General features: G+C 46.4%; 1 protein-coding gene across 2 annotated transcripts in view; it reads right to left on the bottom strand.

Moving 5' to 3' along the window:
* Positions 1-22,339, bottom strand: part of ZFP64 (ZFP64 zinc finger protein) — a 77,789-nt gene continuing 55,450 nt past the window's right edge. The window contains exons 1-5 of one of the 2 annotated variants that reach the window (XM_060123540.1): positions 19,398-19,503; positions 13,603-13,752; positions 13,371-13,433; positions 4,726-4,977; positions 1-1,679 (exon numbers count right to left, since the gene is read on the bottom strand). In XM_060123540.1, the coding sequence (XP_059979523.1) occupies positions 970-1,679; positions 4,726-4,977; positions 13,371-13,433; positions 13,603-13,752; positions 19,398-19,503 (1,281 nt within the window). In that variant the 3' untranslated portion in view covers positions 1-969. Of the gene's footprint in view, positions 1,680-4,725; positions 4,978-13,370; positions 13,434-13,602; positions 13,753-19,397; positions 19,504-22,339 lie in introns of those variants that run through there. The other variant, XM_060123539.1, reaches the window with a different exon arrangement.

Here is a 22,339-nt window from a genome sequence, read left to right as displayed (position 1 = left end):
TTTCCGTCAAGTGAAATGTCCATTTACAAGAGGTTTGGGGTTTCTCGTTTGTTGGTTCAGCAAACACCAAGGGCTTACCGTGATGAAGACACAAGTCTCAGGCTTTCCCACGCATCATATGTCCCAGAACCAAGCCCAGGACCCACTGGGCCCCTCATCTCTTTTTATGAACCCAAGTAGGCCAAGGTTGAATTTCACAACACACACAATCACAGGCTGAGCTAGCGTCAGCTTGATCTTTGGCGCCACCTACAGATCAAACTGCATTTCGCTTCACTACAGCACTAAGCCACAGATCTCCCACGTGCATTTACAGAGAAATTACTACGGGGGCCGGGGCAGCACCGCAGCACCCCACACCATAACCTGTCTGTGGAAGACCATAAACATGGAGTGCCCCTCTTACACCATTCTACAGATGAGCTTGCCTTTTTATTATAAGACAATAGATAAAAGGAACCACACAAAAAACGCGGAAGGCGAATACTCATAAACCACCACCCACGTTAAGAAACAGAAGTTTTCCGGCCACCCCAGACCCTCCAGGTACCCCGCCATCACCTTCACCTTTCCCGCTCTACAGATGAGCCTAGTATTAGTTTTTCCATGTGGTCTAATTAGTTTCATAATGCCATCGGAGATGGACTGGTTTTAGAACTGGAATCCATCGCGAAGAAACCATCCCTATCGGAGGGAGCAGTGCTCGGTGGACGCCCCCCACCTTGGAACCGAGACAACCCGCTTAGACGATTCTTGGAGAGAAGACAGGGACACGGATGGGGGAGGGTCTCCACAGCGTTGCCTTGGCGCCTGCCTGCCCTCAGGCCGCGGTGACTGGGGCCATGGCCTCGCTGGAGCAGGTGTCCCCTCAGCTGGTGACTCAAGTCTGGCTCGAAGGCCTGAGTGCAGAGGGCCGGGCAGGGGCGCGTGTCTGGCGTTCCGGACGGCTGCCCACCCTCTCCGGCGAAACTAGAGGCACTGGCTGGGCTCCAGGGACGTCTCGAGCTGCCCCACGGAGACCAGGGTGCCCAGCTGCCCCGAGGCACTGCTCTCGGGCGGGAAGGTGACCAAGCCCGAGCTCTTGTTCTCACTATGGTCACTGTGCTGCTTCTTGTGGCACCGCAGAGAGTCGCCCCTGACAAAGGAGGCGCCGCAGGTCTCGCAGCGGAAGGCCCGCTGGGTCACTATCTGGGCCACGTGCTGCCCACCGCTCTCTCGGGGCCCCTCCCTGCCCGGCGGGGCCCGGTTCTCTGTTTTGGCCTCGTCCCTGTGCACCTTGTCGATGTGCTTGGCCAGGCTGCTGGGCCGCTTGGTGTCGAAGCTGCAGAAGTCGCACTTGAAGGGGCGGTCCTTGCAGTGGACCCGGCTGTGCACGCGCAGGGCGGCGGCGCTGGAACAGGAGTAGCTGCACTCGGGGCACTTCTCGGGGTGGTCGGCCTGGTGGAGCCGGCTGTGCTCCAGGAGGTCGGCCCGGTCCCGGCCCTGGAAGGCGCAGTGCAGGCACTTGAAGGTGTGCTTGATGCGGATGTGCGACTTGAGGTTCGCCTTCATGGTGCAGCGGACGTCACAGAACTCGCACTTGAAAGGCTTCTCCCCCGAGTGCACGATCATGTGCCTTTTCAAGTCCGAGCTGATTTTGAACTTGGCGCTACAGAGCCAGCACTGGAAGGGGGTGTCCCCTAGCAACGGAAGGTGTGTTTCCATTAGAGCAGGCAGGCAACACAGAACTCCCCCCAAACACACCTCAGAACACCTGGCCGCAGAGAGGTAGCTGGGTCTTTGAACTCCAATGACTTGTCACCTCGTAACACCACCACTTACCACGTATATTAACTCGCTTAATCCTCACGACAATCCTACGTATGGGTACTACTACCCCCATTTTAATAGATGGGGTAACGGAGGCTCAGAGGTCAAGTTATTCGACCATGGCCAAACAGCAGGGATTTGAATCCAGGCATCATGGCATCCAAGTCCACACTCTTCAGGACACTTCCGTTTCAGATCTAAACTCACTTAACTTGACATCCCAAATTTGGACATGGAAGGAAGAGGTGTGGTTTATGTTACACACAACTGTTCCAAATCAAGTTAAGACTTAACAAACGTGCTCACTTTAGTGTTTAACCTGTATTTTTACATCAGTTAACTGGCTTGTATTATTAAAGTTTTGCAGTTTCACGATGGCAGAATGAATTTCATTTATAAAATTAACTCATGAATATGGCAGCAGGAGAAGACAAATCATGAAATGCCATAGCCTCCTCGGTACTCCCTGGAGGCACTGCTAAGGGTTTAGTTCTTTTGGAGGTTGTTACTTTAAATATCATTGTCAGTTGACTGTATGAAAAGATGAGATTCTTACTTATCCTGTATAACCATCCTTTCCCCAAACTTCTCCTGCATTGTTGGTTGTGATTTTGACTCTTCTAGCCTTACTTTCTAAAATGAGTAATAGCTTCAACTTTTAGTCCATCAGCTTGAGAGGTTTAAGGATTCCTTTCTCTTTGTCACACTACCTTCTCCCTGCTTGAGAAATAGCTTTATTTTTACATTTAAGTTCGGTTTGCATTCTGACTTAATTCCCATGCTTTAACTAGTTGCTTTAAACTTTAGACACAAACCACAAGTAATGTATATTATGACTGGGTATGTGACGTTCATCTGAGCCAAATTCTGCACTGGGATTACGTCCACTTCCACCTGGGCCAGTTGATCGTGTGGCTAGTATCAAGTTCACCTCGATTCTCTTTTTACATTGAAATATTTTGATTTACAATATTATCTTAGGTTCAAGTATACAGCATATTGATTCAATATTTTTATAGATTATACTCCATTTAAAGTTATTACAAAATAATGGCTATATTTCCTCATGCTGGACAGTACATCCTTGTTGCTTATTTTATACACAGTAGTCTGTATCTCTTAATCCCATACCCCTATCTTGCCCTTCCCTTGATTCTCTTTTCTTACATGCTCACTTGGGTCCTGCTTCTTGGCTTGTGCATTGAAGGAAAAAAGAATCTCACCATCATCTCAAAAGCCATCCAGTCTCTTAATCATGTAACATTTTACATGGAATCTCTTATGGATTTTGAGTTTCTGATTTGCTGAATTTCCTCTTAACTTTCCATATAAGTATCATCCTGATATTTCCCTTTATTACAACCCCAGTCAGCTTCATTCAGATCTTCACATATCAAATATCTCATGCCAAATTTTGTTTCCTCCCTTGTTTTGCTAGAGTTTATCTTCCAGTAACTTCCACTAGCCTGGTGGCTGTGAGTGAAGTCTCAAGTCCTTGTGCATTGCTGTCTAGTCTACGTTCACACTTGAGATAGTCTGGCTGGGTATAGAAGTCTACATACCAAATCATTTCTTAATTTTGTGGGCACTGTTCCACTATCTCCGAGAAGCCAATATTACTGGAAAGTCTTTCTAGGTATGGATCTCTCCAGCCATTCCCTTTGTCCTGTGTGGCATCTTGTAAGCCCTTTCATCTCTCATGGCCCCCGAGAATTGAAAAATTTTTCTCATTTGATTTTCTCACTTCTCTTTTCTTCCTAGACCTAGTCAGAAACCAGACTTCTATCTTCTTATCATTAGTTCTCCAACTTTTTTCCTGGTCTCTGGGAAGTTTAACTTTATAGCCAGCAACCCTAGTTTCAATTCATACCTCTTTTTTCTGACTACCTTTGCCCATAAAACTCTTCTTGGATGCAACATTTCTGCCGGTGGATAGATACCAAAGAAAACTGAAAAATTCTTGTAAGTTACCCAAGTACTCTGTTATCTCCAGAATTTGTTATTTGTTAGATTTGGCACATTTCATACCACTCATTTTCTGCAGATGATGAGATAATCCACAGTTGACATTTTACAGTTAGGAAGAGTAGACTGGTTTAAGGATTAGACATAGGTGTCATGGGTTTTACCTGTTACTGGATAGTTTAGACCATTTTGCTAATAGGCTTCAGCTTCTCCTCTGAACTCTGACCTTTGCAGCCTACACACCAGTTCCAAGTCCAGAACGCTCAACGCAGACAGAAATTGGCTGGAAAGACTGGCTCCCAACACTATAGCTACCTCCCATTTGTCTGCTGGGACACAGTGTTCTTTACTCAATTTCAGATGTCAGTATATGCCTGTCTGCTTGCCATTTTCCATGAATTCACTGGAAATTCTCATTTTACGACTCTCCTTATGAGCCTCCCCATGCCCATTTTTCTGGGCCATGTGGGGTTGGTTGGTTCTATCTTGTTATTTCAACAGGGTCTCACGAAGAAGGGAAGGAAAAGCTTTTCTGCAAAGTCTAACTTCTAGACCTAGAAGTCTGTGACTTGCAGTTACATTCAGGTGATTTTGCTGCACGTTTCTGAATTAAGCCACGCAATCAGAGTTTCAGTTAAATGACAGAAACACCTAGTTTACACATCAGACTTTTATTGAGATACATCCTTTGCTTCCTGACTGCTAAACTGGATTATCATCCCCAGTGGTACTCTATGTAGTCAAGTTAGAGAACCCAGCTGTCAGACTTTCATGTTTTACTGAAAGCTGTTGTCCCGGTAGAAGAAACCACAAACTTCACCATCAACAGAGAAGCTCCAAACTTCTTTACTTACACCCTGAAGTCATTTAAGTTGCTTGTGCTTTAACTAAATGAACGCTAAGGAATTAGAAAACAAGGGAGGCACCGAGGTTTCGAGGTGTGGGACGTACCTGTGTGGGACCGGAGGTGTACGGTGAGCTGGCTGGAGTTGCGGCTGGCGTAGGGGCAGAGCTGGCACTTGTACGGCCGCTCGTCGGAATGTATCCGCAGGTGCTTCTTGAGGCTGCTGCTGTCCACGGCAGCGTAGTCACACAGGTGACACTTGTGGGGCTTCACGCTGGTGTGGCACCGCATGTGCATAGTCAGGTTGTCCTTCCGGCTGAAGCACTTGTCACAGAACTCACACTTGTGGGGTTTGTCTCCTTCAAACACATAAGAAGAGTCAGGGTTTTAAGGGTTTTCTCTACCAAGATGACTGCAAAGAGATGTGACCAAGGTGGTAGCCTGAGCATAGGGGTCTGCTTCTTCCTTCTCACCAAATGCCCAGAGATAGGAAGACGCTGAGGTCTAGATTAGCACATTGGAACAGAGATAACATCAGACTGAGAGAAAATCATAGGCCAAACCTTGTTTGGGAAAACGAGAGTGGTCATAGAAGTAGTCAAGATCAGAGGGGGCAGGTGGAAGGGTATTAGAACAGCTTTCTGGCTCACTAGTTGATAAAACACATGGAGAATGGTCAGGTTGACCCTTCCCTTACTTGTACTAAACCACAAGCAGCAATGGTATCTACCTCCCAGGCTGTTAGGAAGTGAGCGTGCTTAGGCTGGAGAAACAATGTTAAAGGCCCCAAGTACCTAGAGGTACCCTGGAGAGCAGAGAACCCCAAGCCCAGAACATTGCCACCACATAACCACTCCAGACTGATCATATCCAAATAAAAGTCTACCCAATAACCAAATGCTTGGGGAAAGCCAGAACAGAACGACATGCCTAACTCAAGAACCTTAAGTTCGAGAAAATAATTATTTCAACACTAAAAACAGACATGGATTTTTTTTTTAATTAAAAAAATTTTTTTTGGCCGCACCACCCAGCTTGCGGGATCTTAGCTCCCCAACCAGGGATCGAACCCGGGCCCTCAGCAGTGAAAGTGTCACATCCTAACCACTGTACCTCCAGGGAATTCCCCAGACATGTGTCTTAAGATGGCTTACCTAGAGCCATGGTGGTACAGTGTCAGAAGCCTAGGAATGACGAGATCTTAAAGCTCAGAAAAAAAAAAAAAAAAGTCCAGATGAGCACACAACTCCTCAGACAACACCGGATGGTAGCAAGATGGTAACAGTATCTGCAAAGTTCCACAGAAATTATATCCTGTACTTGAACTAGCATTCCATGGGAAGAAAAAATAAAGCCAGTTGACAGATGACGCAGGCTATCACACTTGAACCGTGTACGTCAGAACAACAAAAAGGTAAGTGGATAAGATGTGGGCTTTAAGTAATGAAATGGAAAGTACTGCTTCCAAACCACCGAAGACAGCCAATCATAAAAAAAAAAAGGATACAGGGCTTCCCTGGTGGCGCAGTGGTTGAGAGTCTGCCTGTCGATGCAGGGGACATGGGTTCGTGCCCCGGTCCGGGAAGATCCCACATGCCGCGGAGCGGCTGGGCCCGTGAGCCATGGCCACTGAGCCTGCGCGTCTGGAGCCCGTGCTCCGCAATGGGAGAGGCCACAACAGTGAGAGGCCCACGTACCACAAAAAAAAAAAGGGATACAACAGAACACAAAATGAGGTAAAAATCAAACTAAACATCACTTAGTACAAGAAACAAATGGATTAAATTTCCTATTAAAAATGTCAATTACATTAAAAAAAATCAGCTTAATGCACTTAAGATACCCAAATAAAAATGGCAGAGAAGTAGAAAACGACAGAAAAATACTCTAGGAAAATGCTAAAAGACATCAGAAATATCAATATTAGGCAAAACAAATCATGGTGAAAGCCACTAAAAATTTTATACTGAGGAGGTAGAACTCACTAAGTAGATGTGAATCAAACTTATGAATCTAACACGGTTTCACAAAAGGTTTTTCAAAGAAAAGCTTGCAAATTGTAGGACATGTTTTAAAACAACTTTTGCTCAGGAATCAAAATGCAATTACAAACTCCCAAGAGATGAACAGGGGGAGCTCCATGTATCAAAGCCCATAGCCTAGTCACTTTTCAGAAGAATGTCTGTGAACTTCAGGTCATTTTAAACAAAAGGCTGAAAGCAAGCAAACCATTTGCAACTCAAGGAACTAGAAGAAATGAACAGCACTTGATCAATAAAACCAAAAAATGGCTGTTAAAAAGGGAAGGTTCGCTCAAAGAAAAGGTACCAATAGGCCAGGGTTTTCAATCCCGCCACTACAACCATTTGGGGCCAGGTGATTCTTTGCTGTGCCCTGTCCTGTGCACGTAAGATGTTTAGCAGCATCTCTGACCCTTTCCACTAGATGCCAGTAGCACCTTCCTCCCCAGTTCTGAGAGTCAAAAATGTCTTCAGATATTACCAACTGTCCTGGGGGGAGGGGGACAAAATTGTACCTGCCTGAGAACCATTTTAATAGACATAGAAAGGAGAAAGTGGACAAGAAATAGACAAACTCAATCATGATTATTAAGCAGGCCTTTATCCCAATCAGTTTAGAAGACTCAATAAAATGGTGATCGTCCAGGAAGATATAAAATTACAGTCTGAATCAAGAAAGAAAATGGAGCGATAACATTTAGAAAAACTGCTATGTCAGAGATGTACCCCAAGGTAAATTGTTTATTGTTCAAATAGTCACTGTCGTTCCCAGAATTATGCTGCATGGTCCCACCACTGCAGGCTTGGACATGTGACTGGCTCTGCCCAATGAAAGAGGAGCAAAACTGATGAGTCACTGTTAGGCAAATGCTTTTAAGAGCCAGTGCCTTGGGAATTCCCTGGTGGTCCAATGGTTAGGACTCCTGTTGGATCCCTGGTACAGGAACTAAGATCCTGCAAGCCACTCAGTGTGGCCAAAACAAAACAAAAACAAACAACAAAAAACAGACAGTGTCTGGTTGGCTACACTCGCTTCTCTTGCCCAAGATGACCTGTAACATTCCAGATCAGGGTTTTTTTTTTCTTTTTTTTTTAAGTATAGTTGATGTACAATATTATATATTTCAGGTGTACAACATAGTGATTCACAATTTGAAAGGTTATATTCCACTTACAGTTATTATAAAATATTGGCTTGCTTTATTCCCTGTGAAGAGCAGGGTTTCTTTTTTTTTTTTTAAATGAATTTACTTTATTTTTGGCTCTGTTGGGTCTTCGTTGCTGCACGCGGGCTTTCTCTAGTTGCGGCGAGCGGGGGCTACTCTTCATTGCAGTGTGCGGGCTTCTCATTCGGTGGCTTCCCTCGTTGTGGAGCATGGGCTCTAGGTGTGCGGGCTTCAGTAGTTGCAGCATGTGGGCTCAGGAGTTGTGGCTCACAGGCTCTAGAGCACAGGCTCAGTAGTTGTGGCGTATGGGCTTAGTTGCTCCACGGCATGTGGGATCTTCCTGGAGCAGGGATCGAACCTGTGTTCCCTCCATTGGCAGGCGGATTCTCAACCAGAGCAGGGGTGCTTATTTTGGGCCTCATGGATACAATTTAGGGGATCCAAGACCTTGCATGAGAAAGGATTAAATTTTTATCTCCATTACCTCTAACTGGAATTTAGCATTTCCTCCAATTATGGATGTAGTCAATAAACCATAATAATGGTACCCGAGACCTCCATTAATAGACATGAGCCATGTTCAGACCACATTCTACTTGCTGTAGTTCTCAGTATCCTTTATGCTCATCACTACTTCACAATTAAGATAGTAGACCAGCCACTGGATCTGAAAATTAACTGCAGAGCTTCAGTGCTCCTGTGCCAACGAATCATCTGGGGGTGAGGAGGTCTCATTAAAATGCAGATTTTTTCACAGCTTTGAGATATAATTGATATATGAAATTGTGTAGGTTTAAGGTATATGATGTGATGGTTTCATACATGTATATCATGAGAAATGATTACCACAATAAGGTTAACACCTCCATCACCTCAGTTACCATTTTGTGGTAAGAACATTTCAGATCTATTCGTACCAACTTGCAAGTATATAATACAGAATTGTTAACTACAGTCACTATGCTGTACATTTGATCCCTAGGACTCATTCCTCTAATAACTAAAAGTTTGTACCCTTTGACCAACATCTCCCCATTTCTCAAGCTGAGCTCATAGAAACAAAGTAAAATGCAGTTTCAGATTCAGTGGGCCTGGGTGGGGACTAAGATTCTGTGTTTCTAACGAGCTCCCAGGTGGTGGTGACCTTTCTGGTCTGTACCACACTTCAGAAAAGCGAGGGTTTAGTGTATTAAAATACCACACGATGAACATTTTGACAGCAATTGTACTTAAATATAGTTTAATGTGCTTTTATTATGTTTAAATACATATACATATACATATGTTCCCATATCTCTTCCCTCTCACAGTCTTAATTTAGAACTTTCCAGCTAGCCGACTGAGGAAAATACAGTACTCCTTTCTTTTGGACTTTACTCCTTGTGGGCTTTTCATGTGAATATTGGCACTTCTACGTCTTAAGTGACTGCTTGTTCAAATCCTTTTCCGTTGGAGTGATCTTTGATTTGTAGGCATCCTGTGTGTTCTGAAGATGAACTCTGCCCCACGTTGCACATTTCTTGTAGGACACTTGTCATAACTCCTTAATCGTATCTTATTGTAAGCTTTAACTTTAGTCATATTTAATCTGCCTTCTTTGTGGTCTTTGCTAATTGTTTTTGCCTGTCTATCTCCCCCCATAAATTTGTCCTCCTATATTTGCTAGTAAGTCACATACTTTAATATTTAACTTATTTAGTATATCTGAAATCTGAATGGCAAATTTCCCTATTAAAAATGTCAATTATATTTTTAAAAAGGTCTGCTGTAAACCAAACTATGCTAGTTGGCTTGAGAACAAGCGCTTGTGGGACGACTGCACCGAAAACTGGGTGCTTTTCTTATGCTGCACCATTTTGACTTGAAAGAACTGAAGAACCATGATTATTTTCAGATTTGGTATTTGGCAGATGTTTTTTAAAATATGAACTAACTGAGACTGTCGTGTCAAGGAACGTTACTGATGATACTGTGAGGTTAACTTTTGGATTCTAAAAGAAAAGTTCGGATTTCAGGACATATATCCCCATTACCCTGGGCCCGCAGCATCCTAGTTCTTAGATACTTCTGATGAGATTGGTAATATTAAATGTGATTTTCTCCTATGTTACAATGAAATGGGTCAACGTTTGGAACAATTATAAAAGTTAGTAAAACCTACATTTTCCCAGACGTCCAGTGTATGACTGTCAAATCAAGCCTGGGTAGGAGCCATTCAAAGTGGAAAACAAACTAATGAATGGATTTTAACTTAACAGTTTGAAAAATTTATGGATATGACTGCAAATTCTATACAGCAACTAGTCTTTAACAAACTATCATTTGTTGTATTTTGGTGTAGTATTATCTGAAAAGGTTATCAAAATACTCCTCCAGGGCTTCCCTGGTGGCGCAGTGGTTGAGAGTCCGCCTGCCGATGCAGGGGACATGGGTTTGATGCAGGGGACACGGGTTCGTGCCCCGGTCCGGGAAGATCCCACATGCCGCGGAGGGGCTGGGCCTGTGAGCCACGGCCGCTGAGCCTGCGCGTCCAGAGCCTGTGCTCCGCAACGGGAGAGGCCACAACAGTGAGAGGCCCGCATACCGCAAAACAAAACAAAACAAAAAAAACCTCCTCCATTTCCAATTACATTATATGAGAGGCCAGATTTTCTTCATATCCTCCAAAGGAACACATGGCAATAGACTGTATACTCAAATAGAGGGATGAGAATCCAGCTATTAAGACAGGTGTGCAAATGTGTATACAATGTTACTTATCACAGTTTTGGAAAACAGTTACTTTTCATAGAAGTGTTTATATATAATGAGCTTACTGTTTTTTTAAAAAAATTTACTTTTTTTTTGGCCACGTGGTACAGCATGTGGGATCTTAGTTCCCTGACCAGGGATTGAGCCCGCACTCCCTGCACTGGAAGCGTGGAGTCTTAACCACTGGACCATCAGGGAAGTCGTCTACTGTTATTTTTAAATGAATAATGTTTTAAAGTTTTCGTTCTAACTTTTAATGCAGTAACTGTCGATAAAAAAAAACTCTTTGGGGATCTTCAGGTTTGAAGTGTAAAAGGTCTCAAACCGTGGCTGGGAAATCAATGTTCTACCCATTTGGCCAAGGTCCTTAAGTGATCAGCCACACATACACTGCCATCCTTGCCTCCCACTAACAGCTGGGTCAGAGATGGCATTGGGTCTATGTAAGTTCTTTTTCTTGGTAATAGAACCTTCTCTTTGTAGCTGGGCACTTGCCACACAGATTGAAGATTTCAAGCTCCCGGCCTTCACTTCCACAGCTAAGAGTGGCCATGTGACTAAGTTCTGGCCAAATGGGCGTCAATTCAAATGATGTGTGTAACTTCTAGGATGTGCCTTTAAGGTGCAGTAAGCCACCTCAGACCACACCAATGAGAGCTACATCACTGGGATATCAAAGCAACAAAAGAAGAGACCAAGTCCCTGAAACCATGGGGCCCGGCCACCATGCCTGGACTGTCACAGGACTGAAATACTTTGCTTTTATGCAAACTTTAGTTGCTTACTCACTATTCCATGAGTCACAAGGGGTACTACTTCTGGGTCATGCCCAGAGGGAAAGATGCTGTGAGTCCCCCAGGCCCCACTCCTATCTTCCACTGGGTAAGAGATTCAGAGAAGTAGAGCAACTGCCTTGGATCCAGAGAAGCAGCTCAAGTGTATACCTACCAGAGAAGCACGGGTCTGACCTACATATGCATCCCTGACTCAGTGAACCCCACCAAGGACAGGGCCTTGCCTTATACTTTCTGTATCCCCATCATGCTCTGTATCACCTCGATAAAACATCAATCCAGCCCCTGCCTAGCTCTCTAGGTCCACCTGGTACTGTTGACATTGGGGCCTGACAGTTCTTTGTAGGGCCTGTCCTGTGCATTGCAGGATTTCGGCAGCACCTCTGGCCCCCACCCACTAGATGGCAGTAGCACCGCCCCAATGGAGGATTGCTCAGTTATCCTCAGGGCAGAGTCACCCACTTTGAAGTTGCCTAGCCAGGCCACCCTGCAGGGGAGGAAGGGGGGGTCATCTTTGTTCAAATGGCTCCCACAGTCTGCATGCTCTCACCGGCATCATCCTGGCAACCTTGCCTTTCAAGGCTTCACTAGGAGGCCTTTCACGATCCACCCTTCCCAGGCAAAGTTGACCCTTTGTTCTCTAGTTTCCATAGCACGACGCCCATTTCCAGTACAGACTGGTTGTCCAGAAAGCTGTCTTCTTAATGATGGAGCTTCAGGGTTTTAGCTGGGCGTATGGCTGCCCTCTTGAAGCCATTTTCCAGCCCCCCTTCGTGCCTGATGTGGCCACGACTTATTCTGCTCATTATACCGCTAAGTCACAGGGGATGCTGCTTCTGGGGCATGACCTGAGGGGAGGCACGCTGTGAGCCCTTCCTCCTGCTTCTTTTTTCCACTGGTTGAGAGACTGAGTTCTAGAGCAGCTGCCTTGGACCAGGAGACGAAGTTGTATGTTTAGGCTGCCAGCTATTCCACCAGCTGTGGACTATTTACTTCTTAAATTGTACTTGAGAGAAATAAATCTGATTGTGTTTCAGTCACTTAGTTTGGTTTCTCAGAGCAAAGACATCAGTATCCCAACTCATACAGGCTACTGTAGAGTCTACACTAGAGACCAGAGGTTGGCAAAGTTTATGGAAAGAACCAGAGAGTATAATACATCTTAGGCTTTGTGCAACATGCAATCCCCGGCAACTACTCAATAACCCCACTGTAGGGCCACAAAAGTTATTTTTCATAAAATTGTTAATATGTAATGGGCTTACTGTTACATTATTGGTAACAAAGCAGCCACAGATGACAGACAAACGGACACGATAACAGGCCGTATGCAGTGTGCAGAACGTGGTTCGTGATCACGCATTCCTTTGCTCCAGCACGTATGGTTTCTCTGTATTCTTAGCAGCTGGTTGCTCTGAAGGCACCTTCGAGAAGCAACTTCACTGCTCTTATCTAAGGTTCCTATGGCCACAGGGCCTCTGTGTCCCCCTCCCCTGCCTCTACCCGCCTCCCCAACTTCACCTCACACCCATCCTCCTTCTGCTCCCTCCAAGCCTTTGCACCGCGGTTCCCTCTGCCTGGAACCCTTCCTTCTCCTCATCTGGTTACTCAGTCATCTTTCTGTTTTTCTCTTTTTTCTCTTCACCATGCAGCACGCAGGATCTAATTCCTGGACCAGGGATCGAACCTGCACCCCCTGCAGTGGAAGCACAGAGTCTTAACCACTGGACCGCCCGGCAAGTCCCTTAGCTATCTCTCATAGTTTAACTTGAGAGTCTCTTCCTCCGAAAAGCCTGTCATGACCAGCCTGGATCAAATCCCCTACTACAGTCCTGGTACTTCTCCCCTTGCCTGTTAGTTACCATTATTGCCTTTGTGACTTTTTAGGTCCCAGACCCTCCCATGAGGCAGAGAGACTGTTTCTGTCCTGCTTGCCACTATACGCCCAGCACTTTCGTTCATATCCACATCCTTGGGTTTTTTCAACACTCAAGTTTTGAACAAATGAACGGATACCTACCAGTGTGGATTCTTAGATGGCGGTCCAAATCTTTCATGCCATGAACAGTTTTGAAGTGGCAACCTAGAAAAGAAAAACAGGTTCCCTTAATATAAATAACCTCAAAGAGGAAAGCTACCAGGAATCTGAAATTCTGGCAAGTCACGTGCTGAGTCAGTGAGCGAACGGATGCTGAGCTCCTGTGACCGAGCCCCGTACAGAGAAGGGTTCAGCGCCTCGAGTTTACTCTTACCTGGATAGCAGCAGTTGAAGGTCCTCTCCCCAAGGGTTGCTGTTTGTTCCTTTGACTCAGAGGGAAGAGCTGTGACAGGGGCTTTCTGGGTATCACTGCTATCAGCGGAAGGACAAGTTGGTTTTGGAACATCATTATCTAGTTCTGAAGCTGAAATTGAGACAATAAGAAGTGTTACTTAATTTCTCAGATATGAGCACCACGCTAAGTGTTATAGCAGGTTTGGGCTTATTTCACCTACCACCCCCTGCACCCCACAAAAAAAACAAAAACAAAACCCCAAACATCACAAGTTAGAAGCCATGCACACTCTGGTCTTAACAATCCTCTTCCTCTTTACCAATTTCCAGGAAGTACCGGGGACAAAGGAACACGGTATCGTGACAGGGACCCAACCGCCACGATCCAGACTGCAAAACTTTGCAGCAGTGCTTCTCGAACAACGTGGGGAAGACCTGGTACATAGAATAATTTCCAATCTGTCAGACCAGTATTTTTTTTTTTTTTTTTTGCGGTACACGGGCCCCTCACTGCTGTGGCCTCTCCCGTTGTGGAGCACAGGCTCCGGACGCGCAGGCTCAGCGGCCATGGCTCACGGGCCCAGCCGCCCCGCGGCACGTGGGATCTTCCCGGACCGGGGCATGAACCCGTGTCCCCTGCATCGGCAGGCGGACTCTCAACCACTGCGCCACCAGGGAAGCCCAGACCAGTACTTTTTATAAAATAAAGACAAATTATGAGAAAAGTGGAATAAGACAATAAAAGCCCAAACATTATTAGATATGACAGAAAGGTGGATGTCGAGCTGTCTTTAAGTGCTTACTCTCCACTTCCGAATTTATTTTGACTCAACTCAGTAACAGGTCACAGACCACGCTTCAAGTGCCACTGCTTTCCAGGACAAAATGCCACTGTTTCAACTTGAAAGATGGAGGAGGAGAAAGAAAAATCAGAGACTAAAAGATTTGAGATGGTCTGTAGTATCAGGACCTTTTTGGATCCCGATTTAAACATATTGTAAAAGCCATTTAAGACCATGGGAAGTGCAAACACTAACTGAAAGTTTGATAAGGGAATTTTTTTTATAAAGGTGTGAAGATGAAATTAAAGTTTTAAAAAGCATTCTGATAGTTTACAAATGGCTGTTTATAAACTGTATATGTCTGATGTGCTTCCAAATAATCCAGGGAGGGGAATGGCTGCACAGAAGAAACAAGATTGGCCACTGTAACTAGTTGTTGAAACTGAGCATCTAGTCCACGAAGTTCATTGTATCATTCTCTCTGTTAGTAAGGCTAAGCTAGGTGAAACTGCTGTTTCTGTGGGCCAAAATGATCGGATAATTTCATAGGGTTCAATCTAATATGCAGGTTTAAAAATTTCTATAACAAAGCCTAAGTACTCCTAGAAGATTGTAAAGTGATTTCTCTCCAAATAGATTTAAGACCAAGGTAAAAAGAGGTGCTGTCAATATCTTAAGTTTTTTTTTTTTTTTTTTTTTTTGCAGTACGCAGGCCTCTCACTGTTGTGGCCTCTCCCATTGTGGAGCACAATCTTATGTCTTAAAAAATCTATTAACTAGTTTATGAATTACAGGCCAAGGTCAGGGACTTTTGGCCCCAGTTATAGAAGGTGGATTCCATCTTTCTTGCTAGGTTAAGGTAAACCTTCTTACCATGAGAAGCTGTAGAACACACTGATAACGGCTTCAGTTCCAAGCATAGGGTTTGCTTAGCCACGTGCTAGCTGTGTAACTATGGGCAACTTAAGTAAACTGAGGCTCAGAAAGGTTATCTGTAAAAAGGTATCACTGACCTGCCTCAGAGTTAAGAGATGAACAATGTAAATTCTTGGTACAGTGCCCGGCCTCCACTGAGTCAATGCTATTACAGGGCTTCAGGTAAAGGACTGCAGCTATCACATCCAAGTAGCCGTGGTGCTTGAAGCCCCTTAACAGGGTCTGAACAACTGACCTAGTCCCATAGCTTTCAACTGGGGGCCATTTTGCAATACCTGGGGACGTTTTTGATTGTCATGATCATGTGCACATGTTTGCGATAGTGGCACCTAGTGGGCAGAGGCCAGGGACGTTGCTAAACATCCTATGATGCACAGGACGGCCTCCACACCTACATCAGAATCACCTGAATTGCGGCTTAAATGTAGTTTCCAAAGCCTCATCCAGACTTAACTAGGGGTGGGCCCAGGAACCTGCATTTTTAAAGCACGCTAAGTGATATCCTCATACTACTCTTTAAGCCTTTGCTACTCAAACGGTGGTCCTCAGAGCACTAACATCAGCGTGACCTGAGAGCTTGTTAGAAATGCAGAACCTCAGGTCCCAGACCTACAGAATCTGCACTTTAACGAGATCCCCAGGTGATGCCTATGCTCATTAAAGTGGCAGAAGTGTAACTCCAAGCCAGCACTACTCAAAAAACCTGTGCATCACAATCACCTGGAGGGCTTGTTAAGGTACAGGTGGCTTGGGCTCCGCCTCCGCAGTTCCTGACTCAGTAGGTCTGGAGTGGGGCTGGCAATTCTTCATTTCTAACAAGCTCCCAGCTGATGCTGTTGGTCTGGGGACCACATTTTGAGCATTTCTGCTCTTCCAGAAGAGATACCGGCTGGGAAGAGATGCTGCTCAAGGCCGCAGGGCTAGATGGTTTCAGCCAATTAGAACCCACACTTGCCAGATGTGAAGTCCATCGCTCAGAGGAAGACACAAAACCTAGCATTGTTTAGCAATTCACATGTTAAAGAAAGCCATTAAACTATTGAGGGTTTTTAATCCCACAGAAACCAAGGAAGACTGAAAAGCTGAAATCCAAGTGAGAGGCTGTAAAGCACACTGATTTAGCAAACTGACTGGGAAGCCAGGTGATAAGTTCCAAATTCCAATTCTATCCTTTACTAGCTGTGTGACCCTGAGTGAGTTACTCAACTTCCCTGTTCCTCAGTTTCCACATATGTAAAATGAGGATTATGGCCCCCATCTCACAGGTTTAGATGAAGATTAAGTTCTTTAATGTATATACGTAAAAGAACCTTATACATAAGTCAGCACTATGTAAATGTAACTGGTTTTATTCACTGATGTGTACACACGAGCCACCGGATTCTCAGGGAGTGGAAAACACACCGAGCAATGCAAGTTTGAGGGCTTGAAGGCAGAAGGGAGATGGATGGGTTAAAGCTATCAGGAAACTGTGCCCAAGGCTATAAAGGGTCACTATGGCAGACTATGGCAGATGCAGAGCTTTTAAAGGCGCCTTCCTCCTTCAATTTTAAGCATCCAGGAAAGCAAGGAAGGTCAGAAGCCTACTCTCCTGAGAAAGGTACAGCTGGGGCAGAGGCCCTTCTAGTCTGAAAGATGGGGTTGGGGCCACATCTGACAGAACTCCGTTTAGCACAGCGGCCATTTTAACCCTTTGTTGATGTTCCTTTGGTAAGGCTGTTATCCTGCCCCTCTTATGACTGAAGTGATTGAAGTCTACCAACTGACCTGCTCTGTTCTGTCTCCTCCAAAAGCTAGGAGAGTTGCAAAGCCATCTGCAAATTAAGAGTGGCCCAACCTTAAAAAAAAAAAAAAAAAAAGGCGGGCTTCTAACTCAGCATCATAACAGACCTAAAACGCATGGAGGGGGAACATCAGTTGCAAGGCTGCTTTTCCCCCCAGCGGCGGCTGGTGTTGGGGTGCCCTGGCACCCACAGTGCTGCACAACACACAGCACCCTCCCCAACCCCTCCAAACACAGGGCAAGGCTCCAGGAGGTGCCCTCCAAGCGCTGTCTGCAGGAAGAAAAAGCAGCCCATGGCACTCACTTTGAACAGCCCGGGTTTACTCAGGAATTGTCTTTTATAATCGCTTCCCCCAAAGACTCAACATCCCCAATACCTCCCCAATTCTTTTACAGAGGATCAGGAGAAGCCTTGCTCCCACCGCAGGAACCCCACCCTAGGGTTAGGGTTAGGGTGGAACCCCACTCCGGTTCCACCCACCTATCGCCACTCTAGACCTTGTGCACAAAGACAGGATATTTTGGTTATAGTAGTTCCATCCAGCCAAGCTTTAGGTTTTTTTTTTTCTTTAAAGAAACTTTGTTTATTGGAATAGATAATAGAGCGTTAATAGGTATAATCCAAAAGTTACTGTGAAAAGTCTCCAACCCCGCTCCCCAGCTCCCCAGTTCCCTCCAAAGGCAATGTTAAGAGTTTCTTGAAACATTTTGTTTAATTAGCTATTTATCTAAAGGGTTGGTCTTCTTTGGTTTTATTTTTAGGACTGTATTTAAAACTAAAGCGTGATGCCAAACTATTAGCTTAGGAGTGATTTTAAGCTTCTGCTTTCCTCCGCCACCTCCTTGGGAGCGTAGCAAAGCCCACCAGACAGACCTGCTGCTGAAAGTCTGATCCTTCTGGCAGAAGAGACTAGATCCCCCTCTCCCTTTCCGAGCCGGGAAAATGCTCGGAAGGGAGAGAAGAGAAGAAAGTTCTGCTAAAACTCCTCTCACTACCCCCTTGCTAAGCAAAAGGCAGCAGCGACCCCCGGGCGGGAGGGAAGGTGGCGGGCAGAGGGACCGTCAAGTAGGAACCTACATTGTCTTACTTGAGTGCAAGATAATCAGAAGGGGAAGCGCCTTAGAAATGCAGAGTCCCCGACTCCACCCCACCCCTGAGATTACAGCAGCGCAGGGGGTGGTGGGAGCCTGAGAATTTAGCGAGTTCTCGAAGCTCCCTACTTGCAGGCTCTTCAGAAGCAGAGTCTCCAAGGCCCACCGGGTGAGAAATACTGCCCCGGGGGCCTAGGCTTCTCCCGGGCCCCCTCTAGCCCGGTGGCAGCCGGGGTGAGCCTGTTAGATCCCACCGCGGCACCCTGCTCACTCCCCGCCCCCAACGTGGCTCCACTTCGCTTACAGTAGAAGTCAAAGTCTTTATCGGAGCCCGGGGCTCCCGTCACTTCTCAAAACCTCAATCGGACGCGCCTCGAAGCCCCAGCCTCGCTGACGCCCGAGGCCTCTGCACTTGCTGTTCCCTCTGTCTGAGTGCTCTTCCCTCGGCCATCTCCACCGCTCGCTCCCTCACAACCTCCAGAGTGTTACTCGAGGCTGCCCTCCACAGAGAGGCCTTCCCGGGACAACCCCCTCCCAGCTTGAGGTTTTCCCCGGCGCTCCGCGCTAACACACCTCACGCTCCGCCGCTTTATCTCACGTGCCATCTTTCTCGCCTCCACTGGGCCATAAGCTCCAGGAGGGTCGGAATTCTATCCTCCTTGTTCGTCGCTGTGTCTCTCCAGCACCTAGCCCCAGGTCCCGGCAGAAGCTCAGACATTTTACAGACATCTCCCCCCATCCCTCAAAAAAACGCCTGGGGCGCGGGTCTCGGAGCGCCCAGCTTCCAGACGCTCAGCTCCAGCCCAGCGCCAAGGAGGTGGGGCACCCGGGTGCCGGCGCACCCCGAAGACAGCCTCCAAAGGGGTCTCAGAGCATCCTTCCAACGTGTTCGGGAGATGAACCGTCATTTCACAGCGCTTGGGGGGAGGGGGAGTGGATGCAGGAATCCCCTAGGGGAGCGACGTAATTTACCCGAGGAGGGTGAATTTACGAGGTGTGTGTGTGTGTGGGGGTGTAACTTACCAAGGTGGGGTCAGCAAGGCCCGAGACCCAGAACTCGGGTTGGAAGCTTCACCCACCCTTCCACGCCCGGTAGCCGGGACCTCGCACCCGCGCGGCTCTGGGGAACGTCCGAGAAACTGCCTCCAGCCCCCCGGGCCGGACGTCCGCAGCACTACTCACCCGGCTCCCCCAGCACCTCCGGGGCCGCCTCGGCGAACTCCTGGCGCTCAGGCTGCGGCTCCTCGGAGCCGAGATGCTGGGGCCTGGCCTGCTTGCGCCGCGACATGGCGTGAGGACCAGGGCTCTGGCGAGTCCCTGCGAGCGGCCAGCCTCACACAACCAATTCCCGGAGTTCGGAAATTACCCCCTCCCTCGGCCGGAGTGCGCATGTCCCGGCAATTCTGCTCCTCAGCCGTACAGGGCGATTTATCAAGAGCCCCGACGGCTGATTGGCCCGGAGCCAAGACCTCGGGACTCCAGGGGAAGCGCGGTCCACACCCGGGAAGCCCGCACCACCTGGGAAGCTCGTTAGAAATGCAGACTCTCGGGCTCCACCCCAGACTCACTGAATCAGAATCTGCATTTTAACAAGCTCCCCAGGTGATTCGCATGCACATTTAAGTTTGAGAAACCGTATCTGCATTTTAACGAGATCCCCAGGTGATTCGTTTGCCCATTAAAATTTTATAAGCACGGCTCCCCTCCAATTTAACGTGCGCGCGAATCACTGGGGATCTCGTTAAAATGCAGATTCTGACTCAGTGGGTCTGGGGTGGGGCCTGAGCGTCTGTATTTCTAACGAGCTCCCAGGTGATGCCTTTGCGGCTGCTGCCGCAGAGGCCGCGCTTTTCGATTCTGGCTTAATTGGTCTGGACTGAAACCTGGGCATTGGTGTATATATATTTTAAAAAGCTTCCCCAGGTTATTCTGAAGGGCAGCCGAGGTTGAGAAGCACGACCTCCACTCGTGGCTGCATATTCGAATTTAAAATTTAAATGAGGCTAGTGCGTCTCCAACGGCAGGGTGAACTTACTGGTCCTGGAAGAGTTGGTTAAAAATGCAGATTCCGGAAGTTTTGGCTTCAGGCGGCGGAGCCCAGGCATCTCTATTTCAATGCAGCATCTCTCCCCCGGCCCCCGGACTCTGGCGCCCGGGGTCTGAGACCACACGGAGGAAAGAGGCCTGGGGCCGACAGGGGCGCGGGCCCCGCCCAGCAGGCGACTGAGGCGTGGTCCTCGGGGGGTTGAGCTAATTGGCGTTCGTGCTCAGACTGGCTGGGCCCTTGATGAGACCCGAGGGGACCCCTCCTTGCACCAAGTAAACGACATCCAACAGGGAGCAAGAAAGCCACCTACAAGCCCCAGATGTTTACTTTCTTCCATTGGGGAGTTACTTAAGGCGGGGCTGTGCCCCAAGCTTGCCCGAACCTGAGAGTCACGTGGGGGCCTTGGTTAAAAAAGACCCGTGTTCAGCTCTGAATCCGTGGGGCGGGGACTGGGAATCCGTATTTCTAACATCGCCGCGGTGAGCTTTTCTGCCGTGGCTTGCTCCGGCCCTGTGGGGTTTCTCAGCGTCCTGTAATTCACCTTCTGTGAGGTTACCCTTGACAAACCCTAGGGGACTGTCTGCAAGAAGAGCATTTTTATATTTCTTTAAAAAGGAGCTGTTTTCCTCAAACTTCCCGTTGATTTTCAAGTTGTGAATTGATTGCAGGGGGTGTTTGTGTAAAGCCAGGTGAAGTCACTCAAGGTTAAATTTTCGAGATAAATTTTTAAAAAGCAACTTTTGAAGTTTTCTTTGGTCTGTGTGTATATGTGTCTAGGTACACATATATGTAAAGCCATTTCAAAACATACGTGTGTGCTTCTCTTTATCGTGTGACCTTTTGGAATGTCTCAGAAGGATCTCTAGGAGCCAATGGTTGCCTCTGGGGAAGTTGATGAAGGAAAAGCACCCAGCCGGGAGGTTGGGAGGCATCTGATACCCGCTTTTTACTACTTGAGGTGTGTACCTGTGTTTGTATTTGCTATGGATAGAAATAATTTCTTCAGCTCAGGTGCACACAACTGGATTAACCAATCTTTGGTACAAGACCCGTTGTCATCCCTGATCTGTCGCTGACCTGTATTTGTCTGGTTGGTTGGTTGTTGCTTGGCTTATTAAGATATAATTAATACCAGGGAACTCACTGACCCAAGCTAGGACCTTAACCATAACCTGCATTTCTCATCTATCCCCCTTCATCCCCTCCTCGAATTTAATAGCCATCCACCTAAACCCTTCATTCTTCATTCCTTTGTTTTTTTTTCTTAGCAAGTCTTTTTTGCACCTACATGTATTCCTTAAATTTTAATTTTTAAAGAACTTCATGAAAAGGGTATGTAATCTTCCAGTAATTACTCCTCCCCCGCATTTATTATATTGCTAAGATCATCCAAATTATCACTGTTGTTCAACCAGTTTGACTGATGTGTAATATTCCATGGTGTGAAAATATCACAGTTGGTTCATCTGCCATCCTGTAGATGGGCACTTGGGTTGTTTCCCTGTCTTTGCCACGTGAATAATGCAGCTATGATCTTTCTAAAAAGTGTCAGTTTCTTAAATGAATGTATACATTGGTTGGATTGTAAGTGACTATGTAAGAAATGATGCCACAGTGGAGGCACCAGTCTACACTTCCCCCAGCAAGGTAAGAGGTACCGTGGAGTCAAATCCTTTACCACACTCCGTATTGTCAGATGTCTTAATTTTTGCCAATCAAATTGACATACAATGATATTTCACTACGGTTTTGATTTGCATTTTCCTTGAATATATTTCAACAAAAGGCAAAGTAAATTATCAATATTTTCTACAAATATAATGACAGCAACAGATTAAAACTTGCTTCCTTTTTTGAAGGCACCGTTTTAGTATTTTATAATACATCCATTCAATGTTATGGTCCTAAATTAAGTTTATTACCATGTTTGGTTTTAATGGCTTGATTTCAAGGGTTATCACTGAAAAACTGAAGAGAAAAAAAAAAACCTCACAGGATATATAGAAAAAAACAAAGTATCATTGGCTATGCTTAAATCATGGTTCTCCCTTTTTAATCCCATTCGCCAGTTACACAA

The sequence above is a fragment of the Lagenorhynchus albirostris genome, chromosome 15, assembly GCF_949774975.1.
Source record: "Lagenorhynchus albirostris chromosome 15, mLagAlb1.1, whole genome shotgun sequence".
NCBI lineage: Eukaryota > Metazoa > Chordata > Mammalia > Artiodactyla > Delphinidae > Lagenorhynchus > Lagenorhynchus albirostris.
The sequence above is the reverse complement of the archived record's forward strand: the minus strand, read 5'-3'. Positions and strand labels throughout refer to the sequence as shown.